This window comes from Gopherus evgoodei, chromosome 7, assembly GCF_007399415.2.
Source record: "Gopherus evgoodei ecotype Sinaloan lineage chromosome 7, rGopEvg1_v1.p, whole genome shotgun sequence".
Taxonomy (NCBI): domain Eukaryota; kingdom Metazoa; phylum Chordata; order Testudines; family Testudinidae; genus Gopherus; species Gopherus evgoodei.
The window spans coordinates 32,980,800-32,998,591 of NC_044328.1; the positions used below are offsets into that span (position 1 = coordinate 32,980,800).

Sequence of the window (17,792 nt, forward strand, 5' to 3'; positions counted from 1 at the left end):
AGTTTTATTAACTAGGTTAAATGGCGATGCCTAGCAAAAATAGCACTTAAGCTAAGTTTTTGGCTTTCTTGCCTTTTAGTCTTGTGGCTCCATTGAGCCTTTCCTGGGTCTACTCAAGACTTCTTTGCTAACTTGAACTAGAAGAAACAGTCCACCAGCTGCAAGCTGTGTCCCTCCTGCAATGGCACTATGTCTCTGACTGAAATATAATGCTTTTTGTTGTGAAAGAACAGGATCCCAATAGGTGCTCTGTGTCTGATCTTCACCAGCTTCACTCTTTGAGTGAGCCACATTAAATTTCATCTTCTGGACACACTCTGCACTTCTGCTTCAGTCCTCCAGTGGCTTCGTAGTTTCAAGTAGCTGGGCTTGAACCTCTGCCTCTAGTGGACAGAAACCTGTACAAAAGTGAAATGATGCACACCTACATATTAGAAGACAGGGTAGAATCCATTAAATATTTAATGTCAGTCATCAGTAATTGAAGATACAGTTGAGTGAAGCACAGTTTAAAAGTTAGATAGGATTTAATGGTCTCACTGTCAGCTGTTCTTCACTGACCATCACTTACATTTGGGTGGGGGAGAGGGGATTTGGTGTGTTTTTTGGTGGTACTTATTGTTTTTGTGTTGGGGGTTTTAGCAAGCTAAATTGCCACATGAAAAGGCTGTACTTACTTTGCTCTAATGGGATTTAAACATAAAAGGAGCTTCCCAGTCTCTAAAAAGCTACTGGATGCAGTAGCAGTGATAAGAAATGTGCCAAAGAAAAATGCTTCATCCCCAAAAACTCTTGTAGTTCTCATGGTATACATGTCTCCAAATTTATATAATTTGGAAGAATACTTTTTTCAACTGAATGGCAATGAGATTTTTGTTGCTCATGTCATTTCCATGGTTACATCTGTCGTAGACTCAATTAGTATGTATGTTTTCACATCCTGTAACTATACTCTAGCTTGTCTTAAGGGGTAACATTAATAATTTTTTTGACTCAAATTATTGCATATGTATTTCAGGTAACCCCTGTAGCATTCTCTAGTTACAGTAAAACAAATATTCTCAACTGACTAAAAGTGGGCCTTTCAACATTCAGAAGTGAATATCAGTTTGGACTCTTGTGGACTTTCCATAACATTTCTGTGTGGTAATTTTTATTGGCTTATCAACGCTCTTGTTTTGCTCCATGTAGAAAATACTTGCCCTTGAAACTGAAAAGGAAAAATATATCTGTCGACTTGGGGAGAAGGAAAAAGAAATCCAAAGCCTACAAGACAAGCTTAAAACCAGAAATAAAAGTAGTGATGTCACTTCACTACTTGGTCAACTTGAAGAGAAAACAAAGGAAGCAGAGAGGAGAGAACAACTACTTAATTCCCTGTCAGAAGAGATGGACCATTTGAAGCATAATTTATCTACAGTTACTGCAAGATGCTCTGAACTCGAAAGCCGAGCCAGCACCTTCCAGTTGTCCCAGGTATGTGTTGAATAAATATCCTAATAATTTATAAGCTTACTTTAGAATTCTTTTTTGGTTAAGCACTGAAATCCATTCTGCAGCAAGATGCTCTGATATACTACTTCCCTTTTTCTAAAAGGTCTTATGACTGTATATAGCAGTAAATGGAGTAATCCAGCTAGTTACTGTCTGAGGGATTCTCCCCTTTCAAACAGTTCTTCGTGCTGCCACAGCAGCTTAGAAAGATCCCTAAAAGCCCTAAATCTAGATGGTTTGTTCCCCAGCACTGGCTTTGAGCAAGGCAGCCTACCCTCACCTGCAGGATCCTTGCCACAAGCTCTGGGGTAGAGTGTGTGGCTGAAGGCATCAGAGAGAGTGAGGGGCTGTGGCTGTCATGGATGCTGCAACTGCTTGTGCTGAAATTCATAAGGCAGTCGGAGGGACTGTCATAATTGAGACGTGGATCAGGGTGTGTTTGAGTTTCCTGGAATCCCAGTGCCACAAAGCTGACAGTCACCTTGACTCCCCTCTCACTGAGCTGTAATTTGGGAGAACAACGTAGTAAAATCTCATTCAGTGAGCAAGTTAGTGCTGGAAAGGTAAGAGAGGTATAATTAGATTTGTAAAAATCTACAGAATCATACGTTCAGTGATGTCACCCTCTGCAACACTGGCCAAGAAAACTTGCTGTTGTCTTCCCCAGGTCCTCTAGTTGGTGGAAATGTTGATAACAGTGCTGTCACAAATGGGTCAAGTTAGGTTTTTGAATGATACCCTTCTTTCATGAACACAATGGTACCAATTGTGACAACCCTAGAATAATTATGTCGATATATTTGAGAAAAATGTTTAAAAATCAACTTTTTTTGATAATCCTACGGAAGCTGTCCTTTACATGTAGACCTGAAAACATTAATTCATCAGATGATTTTAAAGCACATGGTATTTTACACGTAACTGGTGTGATGAGGTCATCCTTCAAGACCTAGCCATACCCAATAAGGAATGGTAGTTTTGGTTGTGCTTGATCATCTCGGAGCCTTTCCATTTCTTGATGATTTGCCTTGCTAAATGGTATAAATACAACCTTTGTCAGTGGCAATCTTTCTGTTTATCTGCTTCTTGGAAAATGCCCACCAATGTAGTTCTGCAAATGTTGTAATGTTTTCAAATGGTAAGCTCAGCATATGACCACTTTCAGTGCATTTATGACCTCATCAGTGACTGTCTCATCTTTTCAAGCACCCGCCAGCGGGTCTCAAACCAGTTCTCCTGCAGCAGAGGCTGCCCTGGGCCCCAGCCCCGCCAGCCGGCTGGACCAAGCAACCCTAGCCCAAATTGCTGCATGGTGAAAATTCCAATTAACAGTACTGACAGATGACTTTTTAAAAGAGTTTCAGACAATCAACCAACTTCTTGTATTGCCACGTGATCCCATGCTGATTCAACCTCATCAAATTGCTTCATCTATTCTGTGATACTGCAGTTCTCTATTGTACACAAAAGGTCACAGAGTAGAATATACGCTGGATGTGTGTGATTGGTATCACAAGTCCTCTACCCTTTGGGAAATGACTTCAAACAGCTTAATATGCTCTTAAAAAAAGACATCAATTATGTTATGTATTGTAACTACGTGCATACCATTTGCAGATGGATTCCAGTAATTCTGGCTGGATCGTGACATCTTAACCAGTGCCTCATAACTCTCTTTATAACAAAGCTGATAATACCACTGAACTGCTTCTTTTTTTGCCGATGGCAAATCAGCCAGAAGCTCCCCTTTCATTTACAGTAATCTGTAACATTATAAAAACAAAATCAGTACAATGTTCTGTTAATGCTCAAAACATACCTGTCAGTCGAGGGCTATGATTTAATTTTGTCAGGGCTGCATGTTGACATGCCTCTGTTAAAGTATAATTCAACTTTTTTTGTTTAGACACTTCCTTGAATCTATACCTACATAATTGTTCTATGTTTGTCATGTTTGGTACCATTGTATTTGTAGGGGAAAGGGCTTTTGAATGATGCCCAACTTGTCATTGGAAATGGGTCAATGTATTATCAAAATTTCCAGAAACTAGAGGAGCTGGGTGCTGGAGAAAGGGGCCGGCGGGGTGGCAAGTCATAGACCCCCACCCCATGCCACTGAGGTTCACACCAATGAAATTATGATTCTTTAGATTTTTACGACTCAAACAATACCTTCTTTATCTTTCTATTATTTATTTGGTCACGGAAGTACACATGCTCCCAGGCTGTTAGAGGGGCAGCACAATCTCACACTACCTCTTAAATAAATGCTTATTTAACTCCCTCGCTGTGGTCACAAAAACAAACATCTTTGAGCTCCCCTGTCTCTTTGGTCTTACAAATTCTTATTTACTGCTCATGCAATTCTGAGAACTGGCCACCTGTGAAATGTGATGTAAACCACACAAACAGTGCATGAATGTTCTGTGCTCTTCAATCTGCATGGTGGGGTAGCATGGGAAATGTACTACAGCTGGATGCTACAGCAATGCATTTTTGAAGAACAAAACTACTACTTATAGTTACCATAGCTGAATGAATAATGTTAGCTAAACAGCTGCATCTATTTAATCTAAAGAACAATTCCCAGAGGACCAAACTAGAAATCATTTTCTTCCCCTAGAGATGAAGTGCTCTAAGAGCTTTGACTTTATATTTGGGGGGGAGGGGCGGGAAGGGGAAGGAATCCCACCTTTTCTAAGTGTAAATCACTTATAGCTCAGGTAGTCTGGTAGAGGATCTGAAATTGTTTTATCTGCTTGCTTTCTGTGCTGCCATCACCTTCCCTGTGCTTTACAAGTAACTACAGTACTGTAAGAACTACTAGGGCTTAAACATCAATGCTTATACACTCTAGCAGTTAGATCCATTGGTAAAAATATATTTGAGATAAAGGTGGCGGGGAGAGGAGGAAAATGTGATATCTGTCTAAGGTTCTGCATCCTTTGACTTGCCAAGGCAAGAAATGCTTAAGCAAATTCAATAGCAATCCCTCTCTGAATCCAAGGGTCGGTCTGTCTCTCACTTCAAAAGTCTGTTCACTCTTCCAATGAGACATAGGTCCTCTCCTAAACCAATTGTTCATAAAACTAGCCATTTCTGCTTCTCTCTTGTACCACTGTCACTCCACTAGGGGGCTTCACACTCGCAAGGTGCAGCCTTGTGTCTCAATCCACCCTCTTCCAGTCAACTCTCTGAGGTTCACTCTGTTTTTCAAATTATTCAGTCCTTCCTATGTAACTTGTAGGGATGAGTGGTCCGTTTTTTCCTTCTCCTCCAAGCAAAGCCCCACTCTGCTGAAAATCTAACCTTGGCACAAGGGAGATAATGTCTAAATCTTTCTCCCATCCTGCAGTGTTCATTCCAACGGGGACGCAATCTGCACTTCTGATAAAGCCTCCTAAAGTAACTCACTTTCTCTCCTTCCCAGGAACACTTAATTCTTGTTTTCAAGCCTTACTTCATGTATTAATACTTAACATTATTTCTTCCTTCCCAACTTTAGCCATACTCCCTTCACAAACTAACAAAACTGATCCCTCAATTCCAATAAAACAATATGCTTCTGGGTCCCTGGGGGACTTCTTAAAGATACCCCCTTCCCCAGGTCAGAGTTATGGTGACGTGGTAGTCGTCTCACCTGGATTTGGGAGATTTAACTCTTGTTTCCACCTTGAAGAGTAGAATTTTTATGTTAATGTATCCACATTCAGTTTGATAACTGGGTCCAGGTTGTGATTAATGCTCTATGTATTAGGCCTGATAATTACCTTTGAAAATCTTATGTTGTCTGATTTAGGGTGTTAATAATATTAATTTGAATAATATGGGTTTTAGGCTCACCAATTTGTTTGATAAGATAAAAGTTCTTGTCCTGAATCAGGATCCATGGAATTTACAAAGGACCCTCAGGGCTATGACAGGAAGCTCACACTCAGACTGATCACTGCCAAGAAGCAGTCACAGGAAATCATCAGTAAGACACACAATCTTGCTCTCTAACTCTCTGTATCTTTAAATCTTTACTTATGCCTCAGGTGAGAATCTCAGGGATCTAAAGATGCTTGGAATCCCTGAAAATTCCTGTCACACACTCCATGACTCTCCTAACTGGCTTGTCAGTCTGTTGCCTGATTTAGGGTATTAATATTAATTTGGATAATATGAGATTTAGGCTCACCAATTTGTTTGATCAGAAGACAAAAGTTCTTGTCCTGAACCAGGCTCCATGGAATTCACGAAGGACCCTTGGGGGTATGACACTCACACTGGAAGTTTACAGTGAGACAGATATAGCCGTACAGACTTCATTACTGCTTCATTTATTTTAATAAAATGACAAAATAATCAGAGTTACAAAGTTACAATTGTATTACTGATATTTAAAAGATACATAAACCAAACTTGCATTAATATAAATCTAGAAACCTATTGCAATAAACCAAATATTTAAACTATAACAAAACATATATATATGTGTGTGTGTGTGTGTGTGTGTGTGTGTATATACACACACACACACACACACACACACACACACACACACACACACACCTCTACCTTAATATAACACTGTCCTTGAGAGCCAAAAAATCTTACCGCATTATAGGTGAAACCGTGTTATACTGAACTTTGTTTGATCCACCGGTGTGCGCAGCCCCGCCCCCCCAGAGCACTGCTTTACCACGTTATATCAGGTGGTGTCATATTGAGGTAGTGGGGTGTGTGTGTGTGCATGTGTGTATGTATGTAAAATATGCAAGCAAGCAAGTTACTCCTATAGGCTGCAATGCTAAGGGCCAGTTCTTTCTCCTTCCCTTTAGAGTTGTGGATAGCAGGATGCCATGGTGAGTTGCTTCTTACTTTTAGAATGGTTAATAACTATAATGTGTCTAGATACAAGGAGACTGCCTTATAAAGGTATTTGTTTCCATTTCTGTCAGTTCTGCACTTTGTGAAAAGCAGGGATACAAAGGCCTTGGCTACACTGGCACTTTACAGCGCCGCAACTTTCTTGCTCAGGGATATGAAAGAACACACCCCTGAGCGCAGCAAGTTACAGCGCTGCAAAGCGCCAGCGTAAACAGTACCCCAGCACTGGGAGCGCGGCTCCCAACGCTGCAAGCTAATAACCACAGGGAGGTGGAGTACATGCAGCGCTGGGAGACCTCTCTCTCCCAGCGCTGGCGCCGCAGCCACACTTGAAACTGCAAAGCGCTGCCGCGGGAGCGCTCTGGAGTTTCGCGTAGCCAAGCCCAAAGTAAGAGGGGTGCATGTACACTCAGTTGGAAGGAGCATGCTGACAATGTTTATAGCTAAGTTTTGCCAATTCTTGGTGGGAATGGGGATGGAAAGTTTCCCCTCCCCACCTCTTGTTCAATAGATGGCACTGATCACCCTAAATTTTCGTGGGTTTAGCTGAATAACTTTTAGAAACTTGACTTGTGCCAGATCCTTAAATAAGAAACACAAATATGAATTCCCAACTCTTGATTTCAAAGAAGGAAGCTTTGTTCTGAATAATATGCTGTCATAAATATCCTGTCATTCTGATGCAGTACCACTCTGAATTTGCCCCTGAACTTAGTGTGCGCTCCCTAATATTATAAAGTAACATTTCTTAAGCAGGCTGGAGGAAAAGTGTTATACCAAGGCAAGAAAAGTCCAAGTTAACTGAACAAAAAGTCACTTCAGAATAGCCTAAAAATTCAATAACCATTCTAGTAATCTCTTGTCTTCCAAATTTAGTGATGGTATCAAAACCATGTTTCTGAACAGTCTGAAGTCAGTAACTAATACCTTGAGTTAGGTTAGTAGAAAATATTTTCAGAAGGTAGTCATGCTGTTACTAGAGCTCATTTGGTACATCTGTCATAGTGCTATCGAGCATAGGTTAACAGACAGATGTTTGCAATCTTTCCACTGTTTCCCTGCCTGAGTCACTCGCTTGTGGTCCACAAAGCCCTGCTCTTTACCCTATCCTCTTTAACCTCCACGTAAAGTTATTGGGTGAAGGGAAGTGTATGTCTACGCTGCAGTGTAAGCCTGAGCCCAGGCTTGAGTCTAAACCACCCTTCAGTTCTATATACACATCTTTGGATTGGGCTAAGGTCCTAAGACACTGCAGAGCTGGAGGGTTTGAGCCCTAGTCAAGCAGGGGCCCAGAGTTAGAGCCCCACAGATTTGCAGTGTAGATGCAGCCCCCCAACTTGGGTTCTTGGAGTCCACCAAAAGTATCCCACACTCCCAGGGGCCAACTTCCTTTGTCCTCTCTATCCTAAGAATCTCCAGTCAACTCCAGGGAAATGGAAGTCACTCCCTTTGGTTTGGTGCAGCAGCTCAGTGAGTCAGTGTTTAACCTTCCCATTGTCTTCTGAACACCAAGCTGCAAAGTCACTATCAGAGAGCCTTCTCTGTTTGCAGTGGAAGCTGAACAGAAGTCCTTTGCGAAGCATGCTGCTTCAGGAGCAAAGCCAGATTTTGGAAAATCTCTGGTGCAAAGCCAGCAAAACAGTGGACTTTAAAATACCAGGGATGACCACACGAACCAACAAATAGCAAACAAGCCGGCAGCGTTGCAAATTTACCAGACCGGAGACCAGTGCAGGGAGCGGATTCAGCAGCTCACAAGAGAGTATTGGAAAACCAGGGACCAGAACTATACTTTGGGCACTGACATGACATCATGCCCAATTTATGATGAGTTTGAGAGGGTGCTGGGCACTGCGCTAACCACCAAGCCAATGGTGGTGCATGATGAGCGGGTCAGCCGGGATGGCGCCCTGCTGGCCCCACAATCCAGCATGGGGACAGATGGGGGTCAGCAGCAGGTGCCGAGTGAGGGCAGTGAAGTGACTCTGTTGCTGAAACCGATCCCAGAGGAGGCTTGGAGCAGTGAGAGTGCATGTTGGGATCATGCTTGGAGAAGCTGTTTGATTGCTTCCTACCCCCTGGGACGAACAGCCTGCTGCGGAAGCCTATATCAGACACAGAAGGGACAGAAGATGCCCCTGAGCCTGGTAAGTCTCTGGCTCCATTTTAATGTTTAATACTGTAATGGGAGGGTTTTCTGTTCTGTGAACCAATGCAAAAGCTATTAGAAGCCCTGGTTAATAACGTCTGTCTGCTGAGCACAAGTAGTATTCCACCAGTGGCTGGGCTTTCCCACCATATGGAGTTCAAAATAGCGCCAGGGAAATGCAAACAGTAAAAGTGTCTTCAAAGTGAACCTCTATCTGAGAGAGCAGTTTTCATAGAATATCAGGGTTGGAAGGGACCTCAGGATGTCATCTAGTCCAACCCCCTGCTCAAAGCAGGACCAATCCCCAAATCGCCCCCCTCCAGGATTGAACTCACAACCCTGGCTTTAGCAGGCCAATGCTCAAACCACTGAGCTATCCCTCCTCCTAAAGCATTTTCCTCAGGCATTCCTGTTTTTTAAAAACAATTGCCTTAATTGCCATGCCTGTAATCACTGAATAGTGTATTGAGCCATCTGGAAACAATGAACTGGTGGGTGAGGTAGAAATGTGTTTCATTTACAAATCTAGACCTTTTCAGTTAAAGGTAATCGTGTGGCCATGTCATGCAGTCCACAAGTGACACAACCATTTGTGCCAAATTCAATGAGTATTTGAAATTTTGTCCAGACATGTGGTGGGGCTGGTCAAGGAGGATGGCTGTGGAGTTGTGTGTTTTGCCATGTGGAAGTTAATGAATCATCCTATTGACTCCCTCATGGATTCTGATGCAATCCTGGGTGCTGATAGCTGCACATTTTTCCTGAAGCAGGAACTCCAGATAGGTAGTCGTATTAGGGGGGAAGGATGTATTTTACAGGGCCATCTCTCTAGCTGACCTGCCCATTCCACTCATGTAGTGACTGAATAGCACAACTATGTTTGAGTACTTTGCTTGCAAACACTGCAGGTTTCCCATCAGCAGCTTGGAATAACATCTTCTTTTGCCAGTTTGACACCACAAGAACTGTTGTCCTCCAAAATGTGGAGGGTCAGAAATGATAGAAAAAGCTTTTGTAGCATGGCCACTGATGGCACCTTTGTTCTCCCCCATGCCTCCCCAGGTAGTTCTGCAATTTTTTTTTTTTTTTTTAAGAAAACAAAGAAAAGCTTTGAATTTTTAATTTTCCATTGTCTCTCTGCTTTTCACTGAGATTAACCAGGCTGTGTCCACGTGAGCTTCAGTTGTCTGGCACATCCCCCTATCAATATACTGAAGTTTGTTTGAAGAAGTAGCATTTTATGTCCTTGAAATTCTACAAGGATTTTTTTCTGTGCTCCTGCACTGAGCTATTTGAGCAGTAACCCTCTGTGTGTTGTGTTTTTCCAGGCCCCTTGACCTCTACTGGCTACTTCCACAGCTCACCAACACTGCAGCAGACAATGGGGTCAGTGTAACTACATTGATTGTTCCAAGAGGAAGCATTTCTGTGATGACCTGACGGTTGAAGTTCTGGACAGAGCCGCCAAGCAGGTCCAGTACTAAAGGCAGAGGCAGAGATTCCCGAGGCCAGAGGAGAGGCATGGCAAGAGGAAAGGCTCAAGCTTGCTGCACAGCTTGAGGACAGGGCTTCAGTGAAGGAGCAGGCACTTGCTTCATAGTTCCAGGAACAGCAGCTAAGAGAGAAGGATGGAGCTCAGCAGAAAGAACAGTTTGAGCAGCAGATATCACTAATGGCTGCAAGAGAACAGACTCTGCTGAATCACCCACATCACAGCCTCAGTCCCTTGCATGCTACCTTGTGATGCAGTCCAGAAACAACTTGAAAAACTCAATGGCTGGGTGGCCCATAAGGTTAAGCCTCATGAGTAGCTAGACAGGCAACTTCCCCATGCACCCCTCCAGATTGATCCCCTCTACTGGATACCTCCACTCTCTGGCACCAAGTGTGCAACAACGGGGATAGAAGGGAAAGGACAACAGGGGGCAAAGGACATGCCATGGTAGGGGGTTTCTGTCTTATACCTAGCTTTGCTCTTTGAACTTGTTCATGCACACGTGTGCGTGTACGCACAACTGGTGTCTTGGTGTGGTAATGGCAGCTGGCCTTCCTGGCAATGGGTTAACATAGTACTTTTTGAATACATATTTATAAACTTTTTTTATTTTATCAAGAAAGTTTTTATTGTTATCACTTCATACAGTGTGTATTTAAAATAATACAGGTAAACATGTGGTCTGGGATAATTAAGAATTTGTATGCAAACACTGTTCCTCCATACAATTGTCTAGATCAGGGGTCGGCAACCTATGGCACACTTACCAAAGACAGCATGCAAGCCTTTTTTTTGTTTAATGGCATGCTGCGGGGCTGCTGACGGCCAGGACCCTGGCAGGGAGCAGTATGCCATTTAAAAAATCCTGCCCAGCCCAGCCCGCTCTTCTCCACCGCCCGCCTACCGCTCTCTCTGACTGGGGCAGGGGGCAGACACATACTTGGTCCTGCCGGCTGCTGCTGTAGGGTAGGCTCTGCCAGCAGCCAAGCTTCCCCCTCCCCTGCCTCTTTCCCCAGCATGCTGCATCATGCCCCGATGGCCATTGCAAGGGAGGGGAGAAGAGGAGCCCCAAAATCCTTGTTGCTCAGACCTGGAAGGAGGCGGAGAAGAGGCAGGAGCGGTCCCTTGGGGAAGGGGGGTGGAATCAGAGTGTGTTCCTCCAGCCCCCTGCCATGAGTCACTCAGGGCAGGGGGCTGGGAGCACCACCCTGATCCCAGCCCTCTGCTTTGACCCCTGCACCCCCTCACACCGCAGCCCCCTGTACCACAACCCCAACCCTGACTCTGGAACCCCCCACACATATACAGCCCCCCTATGCTCTGACTTCTGCACCCCCCTCACACACCCCCAGCCCTCTGCCCTGACTCCTGCAGTCCCCACCCTGAGCACCAAACGGGAGCTCCTGCACTCCCCTCCACCCCCCCACACACACATTCCCACCTGCACCTCTCACACTGAATGGGAGCTGCCCAGGTAAGCACTCCACACCTAAACCTCCTGCCCCAAACCTGAGCCCCCTCCCTCATTCTAGCTCCTGGATAGACTCTGCACTCCAACCCCCAGCCCTGTGCTCAATGCACCCCACTTTCAGCTCAGTGCAGAGAGAAAGAGAGAGGAAGAGAATGGGCCAGAACCAGGGATAAGGTAGGTATCCACCCTATGTGGGCCGGGCCGGGACCCCGGCCGGGCCGGGACCCCAGACCGGCAGCAGGCTGAGCGGGGCCGGTGGCTGGAACCCCAACTGGCAAGGGGCCGGCAGCCAGAACCCCAGACTGGCAGCAAGCTAAGCGGGGCCGGCAGCCAGGACACTGGCTGGCAGGAGCCAGTGGACGGAACCCCAGATCGGCATCGGGCTGAGCCGCTCAGCCCACCGCCGGTCTGGGGTTCTGGCTGCCGGCCCCTTGCCAGCCAGGGTCCCAGCCACAGGCCCCGCTGCCAGCCTAGGTGAACGGAACCCCAGGCCAGCAGCAGGCTGACGGCATAAGATCAGCATATTAATTTAATTTTAAATGAAGCTTCTTAAACATTTTGAAAACCTTGTTTATTTTACATACAAGGGTAGTTTAGTTATATAATATATAGACTTACAGAGAGAGATCTTCTAAAAAACGTTAAAATATATTACCGACACATGAAACCTTTAAATTAAAGTGAAAAAATGAAGACTTGGCCCACCACTTCTGGAAGGTTGCTGACCCCTGGTCTAGATCAGTCCATACTGTGAATTGATCCTCCCTTCCACTCTCATTTAACAAGTGGCCATGTCATTCATAAGTACGTTGTGTGGCAATCACCCCCTCCTCACACACAATCAACGAACCCCATCCCCACCCAAGCACGTTCATAAAAGTACTGTTCTCCTCCTTCCACTGGGCCTTTGAGGTTTATGTATTTGTGCTCCTTGAAGGGGGCAAACTATGTGCATGTGAGTCCCATCAGTGACCTCAACACAATGCGGAAACCCCATTCTCTCAAAGCCAGCAATTACTTCAGGAATATATTTTATGCCTGCCACCTTGCTTAAACCATATGCCTGATTGCCTTAGAAACCTCTGCCGTTGCTTTACCACCTGTAGCAGTCTGGGGTAGCCAGCTTCCAGGCAGTTATGGTAACTCACTTCTGGACTAATCGCTGTCGCCATTCATGTCAGGATGAGCTACTCACAAAGCTCCAGAAATGTAGCTTTCTTCATGTGAAAGTTCTGGATCCATTGCTGGTCATCCCAGGTATGCATGACTATGTGATCCCACAAGTCTGTGCTTGTGTCCCTACTCCAGAAGCACCAGCCTACATCGGAGGTGTCAACGGCTATACTGACTGTCATGAGAAGCATCAGCCAGTTCAAGTCTGCCGTGTCTGTGGTGGTGGTGTCATCCATAAGCTCTGTCAGGTGCCTTTTGTGGATCAGAAAACACCACCAAAATGTCCATCAGTGTCTCACAGAAGCTCTGCCTGTTTCCTGACACAGGAATGAAAGCCCAAGCAAGAAGAATTCTTCCAAAGCTGTCTCCGCCATGGTGCTGGCTCTGGTAGCTGGGAGTGCACAGACCAAAATGACTGCTCAGCAGGAAGTGTTGGCAGGCTGTTCAAGCTTCCTATAATGTGCAGGGTGAACAGTCAAGTTTTTCCTGCAGTGCACCATGGTCTAGAGTGGCCATATTTTGGGAGCATGCTAGGGAGTGGGATATAATTGGTTTGACTCAGGTTTACTTGCTGCAGTGTGGACACCAGAGCCCCAGGTTCGAGCCCAGGTGAGAAAATTCTTACCATAGGGTTAACAATCAATGTAGACGCTTAAACCTTGAATTCTCTAACCTAAGGTCTGCTGTCTTGAGTCTCAGTAACCCTGGGCTCACGTTGCAGTGCAGACATATCCACAGTGTTCTCAGGTGCCAGCAAGACATTGACAGTGCCCAGTTCTCATTTGCTTCCAAAGTAAAAATACCACTGCCAGCTATCCCTGGGCCTAACAGATCAGCTCCTGGATGAAAAGTAACTAGCTTAATCTGAATCAGAGCAAGATGGGTGAGAAGAAAAGTAGTATTTTGAATACTAATCATTATCTTAGTATAACAGTTGATTGAGGAAACCTGCCCTTCCCTGGCACAACTCATAGTTTTGGGATCTTTGTGGACTCCTCACTGAACACTTGGCCACTGCTTCCATAAATGCAGCTTTCGATCCACAGCGGACCAGTAGCTTGTATATAACCTGGCTACAGTCCTATGTCTTCATGCCCTCCAGTCTGGGCTGCTGCAACTTGATACTCTAAGGGGTAAGCACACAGTCCGAATGCTTTGGTTAGATGCAGCAGCCTGCTTCCTTTCTTCTGGAGAATGTGACAATGGATCCAAATATCTCTGGTTTCAGTGTTAAATTCTAATTAGCGTCTCTGCCACAAAATGGGAAGGATAGAAAGAAGGTGACATTTTTTTTGGCTGCCTCCAGGGAAGATATTATTTTTGAATTGGTCTTGTTTAAAGAATTAATGCTACATTAAGTGCAGCATAAATCTTCAGTGGAAATAACTAGCAACAGACTTTGTCCCTGTAAAAAGCTATTCTATTTAACAACAAACCTGATCTGCTGAGGATGGCAAATCCAAAGTAAACATCTGTTGGAGAGCAAGGGCAAATAAACTTTGTGGCCCACGAGAGCCAGTTTTTAGTGTCTTTAAAGCTGTATCATAGCCCCAAGAATTATTCTGTTGCTAATCTGTGTTAGCTTTCCTGCATAGCCGCAGCTGAGAGATCGACTTAGCTATGAGTTATCAGAAGGATTCCTACTTCCTTAATCTTAAACATAAAGTATGAGGGGGCAGATAGGAGTGGAATAATACCCCACCCATTATATGACCTTTCCTGTCAGTAATCATAAAACAGTACCCCACATGTTCTTGGCTGGCTATTCTAAATGGAAACAAGACTATCACAGAAGCAATTGTTGCCAAAACACGGGATTGTTTTATCTGTGGAGCAGGCTGATTACCAAAATAACTTTTTGTATTAATAGAAGTATTCTTCTTTCAAATAGTCATTAATAAATGAAGTGCCAAAAAGGTAAACTTAGACTTTTTGATTGGATATCTTCACAAGGTTGAAAATGTATTGTAATGCCTCTTACAAATGCTAGGTGGTGTAAGAGTAGCATGTATAACAGGAAAAAATGAGCAAACACTTGTGTTCAGACATCATACACACTGAGTTCTCATTTATAGAAACAAGAAGTTTTTAATCAAAATACATGTGTAACAAATATTCAGGATTTAATGAAAGCAGCAAAGAGTCCTGTGGCACCTTATAGACTAACAGACATATGGGAGCATGAGCTTTTGTGGGTGAATACCCACTTCGTCGGATGCATGTAGATCTAATGTTATGCTTCATGTATACAGAATAGTTTCTAAAAGTTCTAGTGCTTGCATTCAATATCTCACATTCCGTGGCTGCAGAATTTGTCCGAAAATTTATTCCTTGTTGCAGAAATGTGCTGCAGAATCTAGAGGTAGACTTTTCAAAGACATAAATTGGATTTAAGTGTTCTTACATATTTTACCTCTGTCAAGGTCCCCTGTACCTTTTTAAAAAAAATAGCTTCTAGCACATGTGAATCGGAAGGTTCTTCAAAATATGAACACTGTAAACTAATGCAGTGATGCCTATAAACTCTGAAACTGCTGCTGGTGGTTATAGTTGGGTCTTAGCCCTGAAACTCTGACGCTTTAAATGTCAATGCTATTTGACAACTGAACATTTTTAGAGAAACATCTAGCTAATTATGCCAATTCTCCCTTGCCTTTCTTCCCTCTCATTCCCATGATCATATACTGGCTCCCATGCCTTCCGATGTGTTAAGCCCCTACATAGCTGATGAAACCTCCACCTTCCCCCAGAGGTTCTGAATTATCAGTAAAAATCTGCAAGATAGTGACAACTTTACAGCAGAGAAAAATTCAGCTTAATAACAAGAAACAATTTACTGACTTATTGATTTCCATATTGAACTTAAACCATCAATTTTCTTAATTTACCAGAAGCTACAGCACAATATAGCAGTGCCACAGAAACAAAGATTGGCTATCTTTCTAAAATGCCCTAGCTCAGCCAGAAGTTGTGGGCTTGATGAAGGAACTGAAGCAAAATTCTATGGCCTGTGTTTTATAGGAGGTCAGACTAGATAATATAATTTTTTTTAAAAAAAAGGTCCGTTCTGGTCTTAAAATCTGTGAAACTAGGGTTCCACCACAAAAATTAAATCAACTTGCAGCCAAATACAGGAGGGTGAATCAAAAGGTTTGATATTTGGAACACTCTTGTGGTTATAAGAGTATTTGTTTGAGCATCTTCATGATATCAGAATTACATATGTTGGTTTTTAACTCTGACTGTAAGTGCTTCTTTCTTACACGACTGTAAGATTAGTTGAGAATACACTTTTCTAGAGGAAAAACATTAACACAGTCTTCTTTGTCTGCAGAAAGCTGTAATGAACTGCACTGCATCACCAAGTAATCTTAATGAAGTTGAAAAACAATTGAAAGATGTAAGTTTCCTTTATAACATTCTAAATATATATTCACTATTGTAAGTATCTCCATGCATGACAGTGTAAACAATACATAGCACACTTGAAAGGGAAATTGAAAGACCTGTTTCTATATGAAAATATTAAACCCACAATTGTTAAAAGTAACCCTTAAGGTTATTATAACTGCAAGGCGTAAGAACAGTGTGCTATTTTTGCAGTTTACTTTGTGCCTTTAGCAACATTATGTGTATAGTCAGCTTCACTAGTTTTGTGGTGCAATTGTATTTCAGGTTTTCTGTACTGTTAGGATGCCACAGCTCACATGTTTTTTTCCAGGCTTTGTCATTGGTTACTTGCCAGTAAGAGACGCACCAAAGCTGAGAACAAAGAAGCAGTAGGCCACCAGGAGCAGAAAGGAGAGAACAGGGAGCCTGAGCACTTTTAGTGTTAATTTCAGGCCTGCCCAAAATACATCAATAGGGGAGTAGAAGAAACCCTTGCAAAATTTGTCTCTTTCTTTATTTAAATAAAGAAATCCAGGCATATAAGGGTACCCATCAGAAAATAGCTCTGAGCCCGTTTAAAGAAAAATCAAGTTAATAGTGATCCTTTACAAAGGAACTAAGAAAATCATTGCCTTCTCACAATGCAAAGACAAACTTGCTAAAAACTTATGGAATCTTCTGATGGGTCCTTGGAAGCATTCCATCCTGGAATGTTACATGTTATCAAGGATGGTGAGGAGTGGAAGCATCTTCAGATACTATGTTTTGACTTTTATTTAAAGTGCTCTTTTGTTCAGAGATGGTTAGGGCAGCAAAAACCCAATCTGTTGGGTTTTTTCACTCCCTCCCCATGAATAAAATGGAGGTAAGTTTATACCCTTCTCACTCCCCAAATAAGTACTGTGCTATTGCTACTTTCTAAAACAGCAAAATAGATGTGGTACCATGTCTATTAAGACTTCATTTGGCTTTTCCAAACTATACTAGCGTTAAAACATTTAATCTTTCCCAGGATGTCTTGTCTGAGATCTTCGAGTCAGTAGGGGCGTGCACACCCTTGTAACTATTTTTACAATCTTTACATATTGAAATAATGTCTCACACACATTAAACTTCACCTTTTAACATTTAATCTGCATTGTTATGAGCTGCACTATAAAATAAGCAACCTTGGCTGATCTTGACAGGGAAACTCATCTGTACTGGCTATAGCAGTTTACTGTAGCTATCTTAATCTTAGAACATTGCATCACCTATTTCAATTTGTTTGGAGAATTTTGTATATAGGTATCTTTGCAGTATTGCCAACTAGCAGCTGATCGGTATAAGCTTAGGACCTAGACAACTGAGTTGTGTTAACACAACACACACTTCTATATATTGTGTTAGTTAAATTCTGTAATCTCCCACCTTCATGCAGCCAGTGGCTTGTGCTCCCCATTGCCATGCTGGAGCCTCCACATTTATCTGACAAATAAAATATGCAGGATTTTAAAATATTGTGCACAGAATTTTTATTTTTTGGAGCAGAATTTTTAATATTTTGGCACAGAATTCCCTCAAAAGTATTATATAGAAAATGTTGGTCTCAATATTGGCAAACAAGCTTCTATGGGAGATAATTATGTAAGTGAAGAAAATATTCTTTATGGCAGGGAAGATGTCAAGGTTTTTTCCCCCACTTTGAACTTTAGGGTACAAAAAGTGGGGACCTGCATGAACACTTTTAACCTTAATTACTTGCTTAA

The 17,792-nt window shown here is 43.0% G+C and overlaps 1 protein-coding gene across 6 annotated transcripts in view; it reads left to right on the forward strand.

Moving 5' to 3' along the window:
- Positions 1-17,792, forward strand: part of CEP55 (centrosomal protein 55) — a 41,441-nt gene that overhangs the window by 8,670 nt on the left and 14,979 nt on the right. For all 6 annotated transcript variants that reach the window (XM_030569072.1, XM_030569067.1, XM_030569069.1 and 3 more), the window contains 2 exons: positions 1,192-1,476; positions 15,989-16,054. In XM_030569072.1, the coding sequence (XP_030424932.1) occupies positions 1,192-1,476; positions 15,989-16,054 (351 nt within the window). The remainder of the gene's footprint in view (positions 1-1,191; positions 1,477-15,988; positions 16,055-17,792) is intronic.